This window comes from Electrona antarctica (genome assembly GCF_951216825.1).
Source record: "Electrona antarctica genome assembly, contig: scaffold_25, whole genome shotgun sequence".
NCBI lineage: Eukaryota > Metazoa > Chordata > Actinopteri > Myctophiformes > Myctophidae > Electrona > Electrona antarctica.
The window spans coordinates 9540120-9558774 of NW_027637034.1; the positions used below are offsets into that span (position 1 = coordinate 9540120).

At 40.4% G+C, this 18655-nt stretch overlaps 1 protein-coding gene across 1 annotated transcript; it reads left to right on the forward strand.

Annotated features, from left to right (window-relative positions):
- Positions 1–994: 994 nt before the first annotated feature.
- On the forward strand, positions 995–11168 carry LOC306919481 (uncharacterized protein). Its single transcript, XM_079532249.1, has 3 exons — positions 995–1129; positions 3278–3507; positions 8183–11168. Exons 2-3 carry the CDS (start codon positions 3336–3338, stop codon positions 10507–10509), a joined length of 2499 nt encoding a protein of 832 aa, XP_079388375.1. The 5' UTR covers positions 995–1129; positions 3278–3335; the 3' UTR covers positions 10510–11168.
- The last annotated feature ends 7487 nt before the right edge of the window (positions 11169–18655 follow it).

Genomic DNA, 18655 nt, shown 5'->3' on the forward strand with positions numbered 1-18655 from the left:
TTGATCATTAGAATGAAAGAAAATCACACCCGTGTGAAGTGAGGGGCAATCTTGTCATCTAATGTCATCATACATCATCTCATTCTGGCCAATCACAATAGGTATGGGTCCTATGGGAGTTGGTAACCAAATGGACCCTTATCAGATGTAAATGTTTTACTTTCCATTTTCCATTTCATGCTGGAAGATATTTTGAACTGTTAGATTTGATTCATAAATTGTTTCTATAAGTTTACATTTTAAAATGATTTAGTTTAGTTAGACTTTGATGAGATCACAGTATTCCACTGTATTACACTGTACCATGGCTCCCCCTAGTGGCCGTCTATGGTACGTGCACCGTGCACGCTTCCAGCAGCAGCAGCGCTGTACTGCGCATGTGCACTGTTTGTTGACACTTTAATTAATATACAAAGAAAAGTAAAACGTTTGTTTTGAAAACATTGTCGTCGTTAAGCAGCTCAACCCTGAAACATGTCTTCAAGTTATTGATGAAAAACTAATCCAGGGACAAAAGATCATTAATTCACATGTACATTGTTTTCTGATTAATTGAAAATGGAGGACCATGATGCAAACAAGTCTTAGTGCTTTTTATGGTTTTATCCTCGTAGCAGTATGTAGAATATGTAGCCATTCTACATCATGTGAATTCAGTTTACAATCAATCAATGTTGTAAATGAAATGCATTTATACGTCATATAAAATGATGTCAAACCAATCAAATTAATGTTTTTTGTTTACTTTAGCGGGTACTCTTATTCTGAAGAACTCAGCCAACGGAAGTCTTATCCTAGCTGAGTCGACACTGGTGTTACGGTGAACTTGGTGACCTGACGAAATATGTGACCGTCTTGTGGACTTGACATAACAAATAACTCACATGGTGATCTTTAAATACGAGCCTGCCTAAATGCCGCTAGGTTGAACTCTGCTGATAAACAAACGGCAGTGATTTACGTTCGGACACTGACGTCACGTGACGTCTAGAAACGATGGTCACACATTTCAGCAGGTCACCAATGTCACCGTAACGTCACACCGCCATGCTGGACTGACCGAGTGGCTCTGGAATTCAGCTCTAAGAGACGTTGTTCCAGAAGCTTCATTGAAATCTACACTTTTCAGGTACAAAATGAGTATTGATGCTCCTGAATGGTTGAACACATTGTTATGATGTCTTGTTTGTGTTCAGATTAACATTCTGACCGAATATGGAGTGGTTTGGAAATGCTACGTTAGCTAGAGGCTAGCTAACAAGGGACTGGACGTGTGGTCAGCTAGCATTAAGCTACCGAGATGCTTTTGATTGATTGAAGTGTTTATTAACTGTATGCAGAATGGGTACATTTCAAGCACAGTAACTCAATGCAAAAACTGTTAACTGTGGACGACACCATAATATAGCCTTACACTTGTTTACAAGAGGGTCCAGCAGAATGTGGGGGGAGGGAGTTAACATTTGTCATTTGGGAGCCCTGTTGTGTGACATGACGAGCTTGTAAACAGTGACTTTCCATGGCATTACATACTACTTTATTCACTTAGAATGGTGCAGATTTGCTCAGTTCATACTTCAAAGGACTTTAGACCACCGGAGAGATGGGTGGCAGCCGGAATGTAGACGGCACCCGGGTGAGCAGTATGGGTTAGCGCCCCAGCCTGTGTCCTCCGTGAGGAGGAAGCCCAACAGCCCTCGGTGAGGCCTTTGGGAGGGCCATGCAAGCAGCAAGCGGAACCGCAGCACCATGTCCCTGCGGAACCATTGCCCACCACTCCTGAATGAACTGTCTGGTGCTGGGACTCTGGTGCAACGCACAGGTCCTCGCTCTACTCCTGGTGAGAGCAGGAGTGGATCTGGTGAGACGTAGGAGGGGCCCGGACAGGAGACAACCCACAGAGCCTAGTCCCTCCATGCGCCAGAAGTGTACCTCCCAGCCCTGGCAGAGTAGTTCTGGAGTAGTTCCAACGGATTGTGTGCCCCTGGTTTTGCCCTTGTGGGACTGATTGAGGGTAGCTACTGGGACATAAGTCGGGACTTGATCACTCCCAGCTTGGTCGCCTGAGTGAGGGGTATGATGTTGAGAGACCCGAAACCCCATTGACCTCAGGATACATCACTGAGGATACGTCCCAGGTGCATCCATGCGATGTTGTTTTAGTTATAGTTCTTCTATTTATAGTGACTCATAGGAATAGACTATGTGACAACCAGGTATAGTCTGGTGACCACCGGAGAGACGGGTGGCAGCCGGAATGTAGACGGCACCCGGGTGAGCAGTATGGGTTAGCGCCCCAGCCTGTGTCCTCCGTGAGGAGGAAGCCCAACAGCCCTCGGTGAGGCCTTTGGGAGGGCCATGCAAGCAGCAAGCGGAACCGCAGCACCATGTCCCTGCGGAACCATTGCCCACCACTCCTGAATGAACTGTCTGGTGCTGGGACTCTGGTGCAACGCACAGGTCCTCGCTCTACTCCTGGTGAGAGCAGGAGTGGACCTGGTGAGACGTAGGAGGGGCCCGGACAGGAGACAACCCACAGAGCCTAGTCCCTCCATGCGCCAGAAGTGTACCTCCCAGCCCTGGCAGAGTAGTTCTGGAGTAGTTCCAACGGATTGTGGGCCCCTGGTTTTGCCCTTGTGGGACTGATTGAGGGTAGCTACTGGGACGTAAGTCAGGACTTGATCACTCCCGGCTGGGTCGCCGGGAGTGATCTATTTTAATTGGGTGTCTAGCTGGTCATGTCATGATTTTATTTATATATCACTATTAGTATAATTGTATTATAATCCATCTACAACCTAGTAGTGAGCTTGCAGATCAGCTATTTTCAATAAACCGATTTAACAGATTACCAATCTCTAAAAAAAAAAAGAAAAAAAAAATCACCCGATCTACATTGTATTGTATCTTGTTAAAGTGTTCTTGATTAATGTATGAATTGGTTTAAATTAACACCTATAACATATTCAAAACAAAAAACAAATATAGCGTATATATATTAAAAGTATATGAAAGCCAACTAATGCTTGGAATGGATTCAGAATCATGACAACCCCCTAGTTTGACACATCACATGCTACTTAAAGCATAATGAAATGTTGACAGTTTTATGGTCACATATAAAAACGTATGTGGATTCATTCATTTATGTAAGATATAGGCAATATTTTAGGCCAATAAAAAAAAAACAATATAACAAATGTCCCACTCCCCACCCCTGGCTGCCGGACTATAGGTCTCCAGTTATTAAAGTCCTTCCTTATTCTCTTGATTTCAGACCGGAGTCCACTGCAGGTGAAGACGAACTCTCCAGACTCATAAGAACGACAATACCCATGATGCATCACTCCCAGATGAAGATGAACTCTCCAGACTCAGCCAGAGACGTTTCCATTAAACAGGAAGCTGAAGACGTTTCTATTAAACAGGAAGCTGAAGACGTTTCTATTAAACAGGAAGCTGAAGACGTTTCTATTAAACAGGAAGCTGAAGACCAGCCACACCTCAGTAAGTTTCATGTTCTCTTCCTTTCTTTAATATGTTCTGTTCTGTGGGGCTGCCACATGTCTTATTTTCACTGGACAACAATGGAAAACTAGAAAATATTGTTCCTGAAGAAACAATGTGGGCTGGCTGCAAGCCAAAACATTGTAGTATAAATTAGTGATGGGAGATTAATCTGCAAACACATCGGTATCGGCCGATTTTAGTTATTTTTAGATTAATCTGCATCAGTTTGATTAATCAATCAGACCGATTAATTAATCGGTCCGTCTTTACAAATAAACAAGCCCAAAGTAACAGCTTGATCAGATCTACAAGCTCACAATATTAAATATAACGGTATTTAAGTTAAAACTGACTTGCCTATACTAAGCCTGCAGTGCAGACACCCTGTTATTTTTCAGAATGGACAAAATAATTATAATTTTTCAATACAGAATGAGATCATATCGACATCGGTAATATCGGTTATCGGCCATAACGGCAATTCATTACATCGGATATCGATATCGTCCAAAATGTCTCATCGGCACATCCCTAGTATAAATAGTACAAATTCAGTTTGACTTGGTATCTCTGTCTGTGTGTTGTGTGGTTGAGGGTTAGTTCACTAAGTATAGAGTGTTTAACTCTTTGAGAGTTTCATGGATTTCTATATAGTTTTTAGACTTCTCTATGGCAGAATGGCGTTTTTGAATGATTTATTGAAAATTCTCTGTTGTGAATGTGTGACAACGAAAGACCTTCAGAGAAAGCTTGGCTTGTCTGCTTCCAGGAAAAAAATGAACTGAGTTGATAAAATGTTTAGTTGTGGTGTTGGAAGCCATTTAAAAGAGCCTGCATTTACACTGGGTAGTGTTTCTAGGACAACAAAAAAAGTTATGACCGGTTGAAGTTTTATTTTCTAAATAACTTTTTTTCTGCTGGGCGTACATAGCCATGCAATATCTCATTTTAAAGGGTGAGTTGTCTAGTTCAATTAAAATAAAATAAAAAGTTTCTCACATGTACCACTGTAGATATTTTGCCATCTATAAATAGCATGGTCAGTCATGATCAATCTGACCTATCCAGCTAAAAGTCCCCCTAGCTCTGAAATGGAACATCATATAAACTCAATTCTTTTTTGGGGTAAAATTAGACATTCTAACGCACATTTTGATATATACCATGTTTACATAGTCTTACCAGTACCGTGTCTATTCATGCATGTATCTCAAAAACCTGTTGTGAAGAAACAGTTTTGATAAAAAACTCATCCAAGGACATTGTTTTGATATGACTTTGTGCCCATGATATGTATCAAAATATAGACTTGAATGTATACTGTATTATAACAAAAAAATTGGGTTCTTACCATCTACCGTTACAGAGTAAATCACAGTTGAAACTCGCTTAGTCAAACCATAAACCTCAGACTAGTGAACAAAATAGCCATGACAGGTCTAACTCATTGTAAAAGCTTGTCTTTTATTTTTTATGACTACTAACATAATACAATTATAATAAATATTACAGAAAATAAATAGGCCTACATACAAAATAGTTGTCCCCAAACTCCCCAGTGTCCCCAAACCACTGCATTCCAGTTGTTCTTGACGGTGTGTGTGTGTGTGTAGGCTAAATTTAAAAAAAAAAAACAACTGAAATGAATGAATGCATCCGGTTCAGTGTCGGAGAACTCCATCGCAGTCTTGACTCTTCGTCTTCATCATCATCATCATCATCATCATCCTCCTCCTCCGATGCCAGTTCTAAATATATAAAAATAAACATTTAGCTGTAGTCAGCCCGGCCAATAGCCAGTTGGGGGGGGGGGGGGGGACGTAGGCTATCTGACATCATCGTCATCATCATCATCACACGGAGACACACTAAACAATGTACAATCATGATTGTATACAATATACAATGAATGCAATTATCATGCAAGCTCAGACGTCAATGAAACGTCATACAGATCTTATATAATACGCTACTGTTAGCTTCACTCCCCGTCCCCCCTCCGATCCTTGTAGCAACGTCATCATAACCACGCGTTGCTTCAGTAAACGATGCATGTTTGTTCTCCGTCTTTGTAGACAGTAAATAAAAGGAGCGAACATTACTCTAAAGATCAGATCGCCTATAAGGCACGCTACAATATAAAATACTTGTACTGCCATGCGTGCATGCCTGCTACGATACATTTGTACTGCACCAACCAACCGATCGACACCAACCCCCCCCTCCAGCCCTTAGCCAGCACCAATGCACCGACCAACACCATTAGCCCCTGGGGGCCATCGTGGTGAGTCATTCTGGCGTCATGATCTGACTAGTAGTAGTAATTATCCAAGCATCTATTTGTAGCGATCATCTTATGATTTCTGATCACTATAGAAGGGCATTTTCTACAATAAGATTACCTCAAAACATTCCGGGTTGATCGTCTTCTTCAATGGTTTCCCGGTATAGCTCATCGGACGACGATGGGGAGACAATGAAAAAAGGAGGGAGGGAGCAGCGAGTCTCGCTGTAAGCACTGGACCAGGGCTACTCCGCCTGGAGAAGGCGACTGGGACGCGTATGGATCAATACTACTACCACAAAACTCGCTCAAATAAATAGTACTGCTTTCAACTTTTTCTGCTAGAAAATCGCTCGGGCGAGACGGCAAACAGGCAAAACAATGAAAACTATGAAGACTCCCTCTGCCCCCACTGTTTACAGGGGGTGGGACCAGCTTCCAATGGCAACACGTACACGTGTGTCACGTGACACGGGTTTTCTGGGTAATGTAGTTGGAATATAAGCTCAGGAATTTAAACAGCGCTTCGGAGCATATTAATATGTTTAGATTCATCAAAAACTGTGAAGACGCCAATTGGCGTCATTGATCATTTACGGAATTCTGATGAAGACGCCAATTGGCGTCTTTCATCTTCTAAGGGTTAAGTACAGATGGTGTAGATTTGCGTCCTCCGGCTAATAAGATTGGGAGCACCTGTTTCCATTCTCCTAATTGTCATCAGTTACACACCTGCTTGCATAGCTGATGGTAGTCAGGGGGTGGAGGGGTATGGGGGGCAGGAGTGATGGGTGTGGGGTGCTCCCCCTGGCTCATGGGGTGGAGGGCTATGGGGGGCAGGAGTGATGGGTGTTGGGTGCTCCCCCTGGCTCATGGGGTGGCTGGGTATGGGGGGCAGGAGTGATGGGTGTGGGGTGCTCCCCCTGGCTCATGGGGTGGAGGGGTATGGGGGGCAGGAGTGATGGGTGTGGGGTTCTTCCCCTGGCTCAGGGGTGGAGGGGTATGGGGGGCAGGAGTGATGGGTGTGCTCCAGTGAGCTTGAATGTAAATACCAAGGATTCGTCATCCACGCGTCACTGACTGTGGTTTATAAACTGCTTCGAGTCCACGTTACTTCCGTGTTGCGTAGCATAACAGTGACGTCACTGTCGAATCCTTTGTATATTTACAGTTCACGTGTGTTCAGAGCAGCAGCAGCGGAACAACAACAAGCTGTAGCCTATTTTGTCACGCTTGAGCTAATGAAACCCCACATGGTAGGGGATTATTTTTTGATGTCAAAACATTGAACTGATCAGAACACAATGTAACCCATCAAGTAATGGGTCACTCTGCATTTTTAACCAAAGTTTTCCACATGACCAAAGTAATTTCTGAAAAAAGACAATAAAGACAAGAAAGATAATCCTACTATCCTTGTTGATATAACGCCATTTAGGTCAACGATATGACATTATGTTGATAACATAATATTATAGCAGCGCAGCAGGTAGGCTACTTAGGCCAGTCAACGGTCTTCCCCGTGGGTTAGGTTTTGGTACGCTGATGCGCAGCCCCCCCGTTTGCCCCAGACTCACAGACACATTTACAGACACCCAGACACACAGGTAGACAGACTCACAGACACATTTACAGACGTATTATGCTTGTTGATATAACATATCATTATTCATTTTGGTGTTAAAGTAACTAAATATATTACTTCACATTACTTTTGTAGTATGTTGCTAAAATCTTGCATTTCCAGAACAGTAATAATCTGTAGTTGGTAACGGTTTAGTCAATCTTATCTTGGTAGGTAATTGCGAACGCAGTGATTGCGAACGCAGTGAGCATTTACTATGAGACCCAGCAGATCATGTCTGTCTGTGTGTCTGTCTGTCTGTCCCGCTGTAACACCACCCGCCCACCACCAGAGGGCGCAGCTGTATCACACACAAAAACACACACACACACATGCACGCACACACACACACACTCACGCACGCACGCACGCACACACACACACACACAAAACTTAACTTAAAAAAAAACTTGACTTACAAAAAAACTTAACTTAAAAAAAAAACTTAAAAAGGAAAAACTTTAAAAGGAAAGAAAAACTTAAAAAAAACTTAACTTAAAAAAAAAACTTAAAAAGGAAAGAAAAACTTTAAAAAAAATTAACTTAAAAAAAAAACTTAAACACAAAAAAAAGAGAACTTAAAAAAAAACTTACAAAATTACGTAATTTATTCTAATTGTTGTTTTTGCAATTTACGAGCTGCGTTCGCTTCCCGCGTTTGCGCGTCTTACTTGTAATTAATTGTGTACATGGAACATGGAAGAAGAATGGATTTACATTTTAGTAATCCAGTGTTGACCATCATGTTATGTTTCTGCTCCTAGACATCCTGCACATGGTTGTGTGTAAAGAGGAGGTTTCTCCTGAAGAGGAGAGGAGCCCCAGTGTGCTCCAGGAGGAACCAGAGCCTCCACACATTAAAGAAGAACAGGAAGAACCACTTCAAAAACCAGAGGAACCTGTTGGGTCAACGTTGACATTACTAGCAGTGAAAGTTGAAGAAGAAAATGATGATGAAGAACACATATCTTCCCACTGCTCTGAGGTTGAAGTTGAACTTGAATCTGACACTGAAGACAGTGAAGACAGTGATGATTGGGAGGAGACCAGTGAAGAGGATGATGACGAACGGCGTGACAAGAGTTTCAGTGACTCAGGTTCCCTGAAGAAGCACCAGCATGGCCACATTGGAGAAAAACCTTTTAACTGTGAACATTGTGACAAGAGTTTCAGTCAGTCAGGTAACCTAAAGCAACACCTTCGTGTCCATACTAGAGAAAAACCTTTCCAATGTAAACATTGTGACAAGAGTTTCAGTCGGTCAGGTAACCTAAAGCAACACCTTCGCGTCCACACTGGAGAAAAACCTTTCCAATGTGAACACTGTGACAAGAGTTTCAATAGGCTAGATGAACTGAACAGACACCAGTATGTCCACACAGGAGAAAAACCTTTCCAATGTAAACATTGTGACAAGAGCTTTACTGCATCATCTTCCCTGAAAACACACCTTCGTGTCCACACTGGAGAAAAACCTTTCCAATGTGAACACTGTGACAAGAGTTTCAGTAGGCCAGATGACCTGAACAGACACCAGTATGTCCACACTGGAGAAAAACCTTTCCACTGTCAACATTGTGACAAGAGTTTCAACTTTTCAAGTCATCTGAAGTCACACCAGTATGTCCACACTGGAGAAACACCTTTCCAATGTAAACATTGTGACAAGAGTTTCAGTAGGCCAGATGACCTGAACAGACACCAGTATGTCCACACAGGAGTTAAACCTTTCCAATGTAAACATTGTGACAAGAGTTTCAGAGACTCATCTCTACTGACGCGACACCTTCGTGTCCACACTGGAGAAAAACCTTTCCAATGTAAACATTGTGACAAGAGTTTCAGTCGGTCATCTCTCCTGAAGACACACCAGCATGTTCACACTGGAGAAAAACCTTTCCAATGTAAACATTGTGACAAGAGTTTCAGAGACTCATCTCTCCTGAAAACACACCAGTATGTCCACACTGGAGAAAAACCTTTCCAATGTAAACATTGTGACAAGAGTTTCAGTGACTCATCTCTACTGACGCGACACCTTCGTGTCCACACTGGAGAAAAACCTTTCCAATGTAAACATTGTGACAAGAGTTTCAGTCGGTCATCTCTCCTGAAGACACACCAGCATGTTCACACTGGAGAAAAACCTTTCCAATGTAAACATTGTGACAAGAGTTTTAGTGGATCAGGTAACCTGAGGACACACCATTATGTCCACACTGGAGAAAAACCTTTCCAATGTAAACATTGTGACAAGAGTTTCAGAGACTCGTCTCTCCTGAAGCGACACCTTCGTGTCCACACTGGAGAAAAACCTTTCCAATGTAAACATTGTGACAAGAGTTTCAGTCGGTCATCTCTCCTGAAGACACACCAGCATGTTCACACTGGAGAAAAACCTTTCCAATGTAAACATTGTGACAAGAGTTTCAGAGACTCATCTCTCCTGAAGCAACACCTTCGTGTCCACACTGGAGAAAAACCTTTCCAATGTAAACATTGTGACAAGAGTTTTAGTGGATCAGGTAACCTGAGGACACACCATTATGTCCACACTGGAGAAAAACCTTTCCAATGTAAACATTGTGACAAGAGTTTCAGAGACTCATCTCTCTTGAAGCGACACCTTCGTGTCCACACTGGAGAAAAACCTTTCCAATGTAAACATTGTGACAAGAGTTTCAGTGACTCATCTCTCCTGAAGCGACACCTTCGTGTCCACAGTGGAGAAAAACCTTTCCAATGTAAACATTGTGACAAGAGATTCAGAGACTCATCTCTCCTGAAGACACACCAGCATGTTCACACTGGAGAAAAACCTTTCCAATGTAAACATTGTGACAAGAGTTTCAGAGACTCATCTCTCCTGAAGCAACACCTTCGTGTCCACACTGGAGAAAAACCTTTTAACTGTAAACATTGTAACAAGAGTTTTACTATATTACAATCCCTAAAAACACACCATCGTGTCCACACTGGAGAAAATCCTTTCCAATGTAAACATTGTGACAAGAGTTTCAGTGAGTCAGGTTACCTGAAAACACACCTTCGTGTCCACACTGGAGAAAAACCTTTCCAATGTAAAGTTTAAATAACTCGGGTCACTTGTTAAGACACCATTGCATTCACACCATGGGGTAACAGAAATAAAGTTTCCACTATGTGTTCCTGTCTGTCTTGGATTATGGAGACATAATCTATAGACATGCAGCAGCATCCACTCTTAAATCCCTAGACTCTGTTTATCACTCATTGATTAGATGTATTACAGGTGATAGCTATGGTACTCCCCAATGTATCTTATATAACAAGGTTGGATGGTCCTCCCTGACAGAGAGACGGAAACTGCATTGGCACCTGTTCTTGTATAAAGCCATGCTTGGAGATTGTCCTAAATACATCTCATCCTTTCTGAAGTACACCCGGTCAAGTACCGTAAATCCTCATTTATAATCCGGGGCTTATTTGTCTCAACCGATTCTGATACCGGGCTTTTATTGGAAGGAGGCAGCTATAAGAAGGAGGCCTATATTTCTACTTTTCAAACTGATCATAATGAATAAATCACATTTTGGGTTAGACAGTTAGAACCCTGTAAAATGTACTGGACTCATTTATTGAAACCAAGTCCTCATAAAATTTTAAAAAGTTTAGGTGCTCACTGGTCATTTTAATAACAATATTGGCATATTGCCTCTGGTAAATACCATAATAAAATCAATTTTAAACTCCCTGCTTTCATATGACAAAAAATAATCCAATGGCAGTCCCTCAGTCAAATCTGGTCACAGTACTATTTATTATTATTCAAATAGGCTATGGTATGGTATGTATCTAGGCCTACATTTAGGCTAATGACATGTTCAGATGCAAATAATAACATAAAATGTATGGTAGGCCATTTCCTAATAATTCATAATGATTTCATAATATCAAAGCAGCTAATATGAACAGTGCAACACTGCAGTGATCCAACTATTGCAACTTCAACGGTGGAGAGAGTCGCGTTAGAGAGAGAGAGAGACGCGCGAGAGAGATAGAGGAGGGGGTCGCGTTAGCAACAGGCTAAGCTCACAGCATATCGGTACGTTCGTTCTATAAGGCTAGATCCGCTATCGTTTTATCAAACGGTAGCGATCTACCCTTTAATATAACGAACGTACGGTACATTCGTTGCATGAAGCGTAGATCTGCGAGCTCGCAGCACGTCATGTCACAAACAGAAACAGCTCTCACTTGCTTGGTCTTGTGTCATTTTCCTCCATCCGCTGTTAGACTGTGCTCTCGTTGTCCGTGGCCATGAAAAGTGCTTATAGTGGCGTTCTCTCCCGAAGTTTGTTTGTTGCGTTGTGCGCGAGCGCGAGCAATGCGACCACCGGCATTTGGACACTATAGTGACAGCCAGCCAGTCAGGGCAGCGAAGGTAACAGATATGACACTTGAAAAAAACAAAACACAAAAAAACCCGGCTAATAAAAGAAGGACGGTTTTAATATAGCCTACTTAATTCAACGCCACCCCTGGTAATTAATAGGGGGACGGCTTTTTATTGAAGGAAGGAATGTATTTGAGGATTTACGGTAGTTTCCCCAAATTCAAGGTACCAAAAGTTAGCTCTGAACTTGCTTTTGGCTTCTGTGGCCCTAATACATGGAATGACCTGCAAACGACATTGAAACTGACCACATTGGTACCCTTAAGTCGTTTTAAAACCTTGGTGAGCATACAGACCCCCACAATATGTAACTGTTATAGATAGTTTTGAAATTTGTCTTAGCTTTTTATTTGTAAACCTATGTAATTCACATTTATATCTTTTGTTTTTCTTTTCCTGATCTTCTGATGTATTGTGATGTTTTTTCTATATGATATTGTATTACTCGACGACACTGAAAATGAGTTTGATTACTCAGTGTAATTTCGAGAATAAACAAAACTTGAATGAATGAAAAATGAGCTCACTGGGAGGATCAAATTAAACAGCTGTATGTTTGTAGGGAGGTCGATAGACGAGGACAATATTATAGATTATTATACTGCTCCTATATTTCAAAACAAATATGGGTAAATGATCCTTCTACAGCACGGCCACCCTGGCGTGGAATGCCCTGACCCCTTCCCTCAAAAAATGCAGATCACTTACATATGTGACCACACGCGATATAGAGCCTGCCATCGCGGGGGTGGCAACTGTCGAGGACAGCTGAAAAACTATTTTCTTTGTCCTTTTTTATTTTTCTGTCTAAAATACTCTGAAGCTATATTATTATTCATGTCATGTTAGAGCAGGTCTGAAATAAATGTCAGAGCTGATATCGACATATAAATATGAAATAAATGCTTAAACATGTCACTATGTCTAATGTTATAACCATTGGGTTAACCAATGCTAACTAGACATACGGCTTCCTTGCTAAAGTATGCAAATTCCGCTAAAATCCGCCTTTTTGTACACAATCGTTTTGGAAGATAATACTAGTCTTTTACTAACTGGCTAACAGAAATAGCACAGAAAGAAGTATTAACAACGATATTTTGTAAAAAGTGTGTTTATTTTGGTCCGCCTAAAGCTAATTCATGCTAATGTTCCAGCTGGGGGCACTGCTGACCACAACAATGGAAAATGCGGAAATGGCTTCCTATTTCCAATAGTAGAAGAAGAAGACTCGAATGAATGTATTGTAAACATTGTAACATTATGTCACCATAACGTGGTTATTATTAGTTGCTTTGGAATGTACCTGCCATGAAAATTAAGGTCATAATAACGCAGATCGCATCGATATGTAATATAGCGCGATAATGTACTTGTTTTAGCTACACGATTGATATCAATATATTAGCTAAATGTAGCTAACGGCTATCATTGCGGGGTTGCCAGTTTCTGCGAGAGAAATAAGCAACCCGGTATATGAAAACAAGCCCAAAATAAGCGAAAATAGCAGATCTACATGCATACAAACAACACAAATCTTGTGTCTGGCATAAATTATTTACAGATGGGGGTCTGCAGACAAATAATAATAATAACAGGCTAATGAAACATTAAGAGAAGAGCCAAGAGGGCACAATTTGTGCTGGGAGGGTTTGAGAGCAAACTGTCCTGTTGTCTGTTGGTTACTGTTTTTTTAATTATGTGTCCATAATCAACTACACTTTAAAAACAAGCCCAAATAATCAACTACACTTTATTTTTGTCAAATACATTTGTATTAACAGGTTATAAATTATTATAAAATTGGTACAGTAGGCCTATGCATTATTCTTCTTTAGAAACAAGGCCAACTAATTATAATAAGCAGACATGGCAACACTGCTGGTTGACTAATGGAGGAATGAAGGGAAAACAGCGCCCCCTAAAGTCACAGATCACTGAACTAAAGCTTAGAAGTCCATTTTCTCTGCTTGGTCTTTTTTCCACTACTCCTGCAAGACATTTTTCTATAAGCCATATCTCCAAAACTGGTGGATCAAACTGAACAACCAATACGTCAATTTGAAGCTATGATTCCCTGCTTTCATATGAAATGAAAACACGAAAATTAAAAAAATTCCAATGGCAGTCTCTCAGTCAAATTTGGTCACATATTTTAAAACCGGCCTGAATGTCCACCTTTCAGCAGGCCCAATGAAGAGTAAATGATCACTTCTCCTTTAAACAGGTGACCACGCCCCATCCTAACTCTCTCCCACTCTGTACATTTAGTGTTTTATTATTTCCTGTAATGATATATTTTGTTGTTGTTTTTGATGATATTGATTTTTTTGTTGAGGGGTGCTAGCTCCTCCTATTGGGCTTTGTCTTTGTGAGAACACAAACACGATGATTTGATTGGCTGATCATCATCCCATAGCGATGATTTGATTGGCTGATGTACATATTGAGGATATAATTGTGATGGCAGAAGAAGTGAATGCCGGAATGGCATTTGTGATGATTTATTGGCTGAGCATGGAAAGTGTGATTTTTGTGGTTCTGCTATTATGAATTGATTACATAGGGCCTGAATGGAAACAAGACCGCCAGGACTTTGTTTTTGTGTTCTCCATTTTGGAATCAGTGTTTGACTGAACTCTGTTGCTGTTTTACATTCATGTCTAATAAACTATTCAATCAATCCTGTCAATAGAGGCCTCCATTCTCCTGATCTTTAGTTTTTCTCATGTTAAACCCTTAAAGGACAACTTTGGGGTTTTTTCAACCAAGGTTCATGTTTTAGGTTATTAGAGAAAGTTAAAGATGAGTGTTATATATATTTTCATTTGCTGCTTTATTTCGTTTAAACACTTTTAGCGTTTTTGACAGGGGGCGGGGGCATTCGAACAAGTGAGTAAATGTATTTGTTTTACCAAATTGTACAGCGATTTCTTAATTATTGTTTTCTATAGTTCTACTAGACCCCAGGAAATTACATCTGGCCACAAAAGATCACGGGATCTATTTAACGTGAAAAGGGAAGTGACAAACTGACATTTTGGAAAACAGTGAATTTTATTCCAAATACTATAGGGATTCACAGTTATTGAAATGTTAGCCCATGTCCGAATATAAAGAGCTTCGATGTAGTATTTTTATTTTAAAACATCGGCTAATACCAATATTGCATTTTAAGGCCAACATCGACCCATAACGATTTGATAAAATATTGTCCATCCCTAGATAAAATACTTTGGAAGTTTTGAAAATGTATTGTTAACAATGTGTGGAAAATGTCTTGAATTAAAAAATAAAGTAAGTAAAAGAATGTCGAGTGTTCAACAGTCTGTCTGAACCTCTACCTAACCCAACTCCTGTCACAATGTTGAGTGTTCAACAGTCTGTCTGAACCTCTACCTAACCCAACTCCTGTCACATCTACACTTTGTTTGAAGTCAAAGCCCAAGACGTTTCTGTTTACTGCTGCTTTTTACTGAGGTTTGTCGGTCTGTATTCAGTTTGCTTTTTATTTTTCTATTCTAAACCAATAGTTTTGATTGTATTCAAATGTCCCTTTATTGTGAATGCATCACACTTTACATTGCTCTTAACCCATTTAGACCCCCATCTGAAAATATGTTGTTCCAGGGACCCCCCAGGAGCAAAGATTCGAGTTAAAACGTCAAAAGTCAAAAATAGTAGATCTACAAGCTTGTAGTGCGGCACTCGGTGCCACACTACGAGCTTGTAGATCTGCTATTTTTCAATAGCTAAAGTATAACATAATGCTTAAAACACAAAGGGGTTCCCGCCCAGATGTGTGTGTAAAGCACACTGCCTTCCTTGTTGAAATGTACAAATAAACATGCTTACTCTAACGGGCAAAGCAGTGCTGTAACTTCATTACACTGTTTAGTAAATCAATTCATGAATCAAAATATTATTATTATTAGACAATGAATCAATTTGTATATTTATTCAAGACTACATTAGCCTTTTATGATCAAATATAATAACAGAATAAAGTAAGTCTATGCCATAGACTCTATGGTACATGATTTGTATTGAAATCCGACACCTTGACGTCTCTCCATGTTGCAGTTGGCAAACAGTCTGAGTCAGGATACACAAAGCAGCAGTAGATACAGTTAATTAAACATCTACTGATGCATGAACTTGGACACATCATCAGTGCTGTACCGAGGCTAATTTTAAACCCTCCTTGCAGGTGTTACTGCAGTCTGTAGCGTTTTGGGTTCCTCCTCACAGAAGAAGTGTTTTGGGCTGCCAACCCTCTCCACCATATATTATACAATTCCTATGATGGATAGGATTATTTTTATGTTTGTATTCGCACATTTTAAAACAACACATTTTGGAACAACAACATATTGTACGGGTGAGATTTAGATTTAGTGGGGATTTATAAGGTTAATCTAATTTAACAAAATAAATCATAAAAATCAAACATAAATAATACAACAATGGATACACAGTATAAATGAAGTAAAAATACATATTAGTAGAAATGTAAAGTGTATGTGTAGTGTGTGTGGAAGAGACTGACATTTAATTGTTAGATGTGATTCATCAAATGGTTTATATTTAAAATGATTTAGTGAAGATAGACTTTGATGACATCACTTTAAAGAACATAGAAGTGGGTGTGGTTTTCTGGACCCACTGAACCACTCAACCATTCATTTTTTCCCCAAAAACATGTATACATTTATTTAAAAAATATACTTAAAATATTTATTTAAAAAATATACTTAAAATATACTTTTCCCCAAAAACATGTATACATTTATTTAAAAAATATACTTAAATGTATTCAAATATATCAATTATTTTAAGCCTAGAATCAAGCCCTCCAGGATCCTGGTGAATCATGACTATGGAAGTCCATAGGCCCAATAATTAAAAAATAAATACCACGATGAAATAAATTAAAAACATAATTATATAAATACAAAATACAATTAAATAAATAAAAAATACATTTTATAAATAAATGTTTTTTTTTATTGTGTAATGTTTTTTATATCATTGGGGTTTCTATTTATTTCTTTGTGTTTCTTATTTATTTCATTGTGTTTCTTATTTATTTCATTGTGACTTTTAATGTCCACTTATATATATTACATGATGCCACTTTTAGCTATTTAATCAAGTCCAGGTTTGAATAAATAAATACATTTATTTATTTGTGTTGTGTTTTTAATTTAATTGTGCTTTTTATTTATATCATTGTGTCTTTACTTATTTCATAGAGTTTTTTATTTAACTGTGTTATATATATCATTGTGTTTTTTATTTCATGCTGACTTTTCATAATCATGGCTTTTTCATAAGAATGGCTTCCATTTACCGAATAATGGTCGACATCGCCGTCTGTCAATCAACAGGAATGGGGCGGGTTCATGGGCGGGGTCTACATTTAACACCCATTCAAACCAAAGCAACAGATCGCTGAGAAGCCGATTCAAGAGTGTCTGGCTGCAGACCAAGGACTGTCTAAGAAGGACGAGCCGCGAAGACCGTAAGGGCGACGCCATGTTGCTCACATGGTGCTCCATGGAAGGAAAGAAACATGCGCAGTTGAGACCAGGCAGTTGGACATGACAAATCATAGATATGGCACAAATGGCCCAGCAGATGGCGTGATGCCAATGACAGGAGATATGCTTGTATATATCATGTCACGTCATTGCATTTTACCTTTTATATTAACGTTGTAACAGCAAATGGATAAGTAAGTCCCAGCATGGATCATCACACAGACAGTAATGTTGGTCGGACGTGACATATGTACAAGCACCTCTCCTTTCATTGGCATCACGCCATCTGCTGGGCCATTTGTGCCATATCTATGATTTGTCATGTGTCAGGGCTGCCAAATCTCACGCTTTGAGAGTGAGAGTCACGCAATTTGACCTTTTACCACGCACCACGCCACACCTCTCATTTCTCACTCACGCACAATACGCACGCCGAGGGGGGGCATAAAATGTGCCAAAAAAGCCAAGCCGGCTCTCATAATAACAATTTTCTCCGCGGCTCCGCCGCGTAATAACGCGCGCCCATGTGTGCATCCTCACAAACGGCAAAAATAGCCGATCTGCAGGAGATCATGCAGCGCTGTTATATGCAGTAGAAGGGTAACCAGGCAGTGGACCACCAAATCGTCAGCAGGGTCCCTGTCCCTGACTGTGACGCATGGAAATGAGCCATGCATAGTTTAACATCGCTTCGAAATATTTTTCATGGAAGACAATATAGCCTCCACAAGTTACAACATTAAGTGAGTAGGCTAAGTGACTATCTCTCTTCTATACTGGTGTGTTGCGTCTCTTGCGTGATATGAGGAACGGTGCCAGTAGCCTACGCACATTATAGGGACAAAGTCGTGTGTGTGTGTGTGTGTGTGTGTGTCGTGTGTGTGTGTGTGTGTCTGAAGGGGGAGGGGCAGCATCGCAACTTGTCGTTAGTTCTGTTTAGAGGGAGAGAGAGAGAGAGACCACAGATGTGTGGGCATGGGGAAATTAAAAATAAGGCATTTTCCCAAATTCCAGTTTTCTGACTTTTTATTTCACAACATATTCCCCAATTTCCACTGAGATTATGGGGTGAATGAATGTGGCCAGACCCATCTTCTCTTTCTATCATAGTGACATTGTCCTGCATCAGATCATGTCCAAATCAGGTTCTCCAATCTCCAGTAGCCTCTTCAGTTTTTTGAGTGGTGCTTACGGAGCTATGTGTGTGGCTGGCTGGGTCTGAGCACTATGTGTGTGGCTTGCTGGCTGGCTGGCTGGCT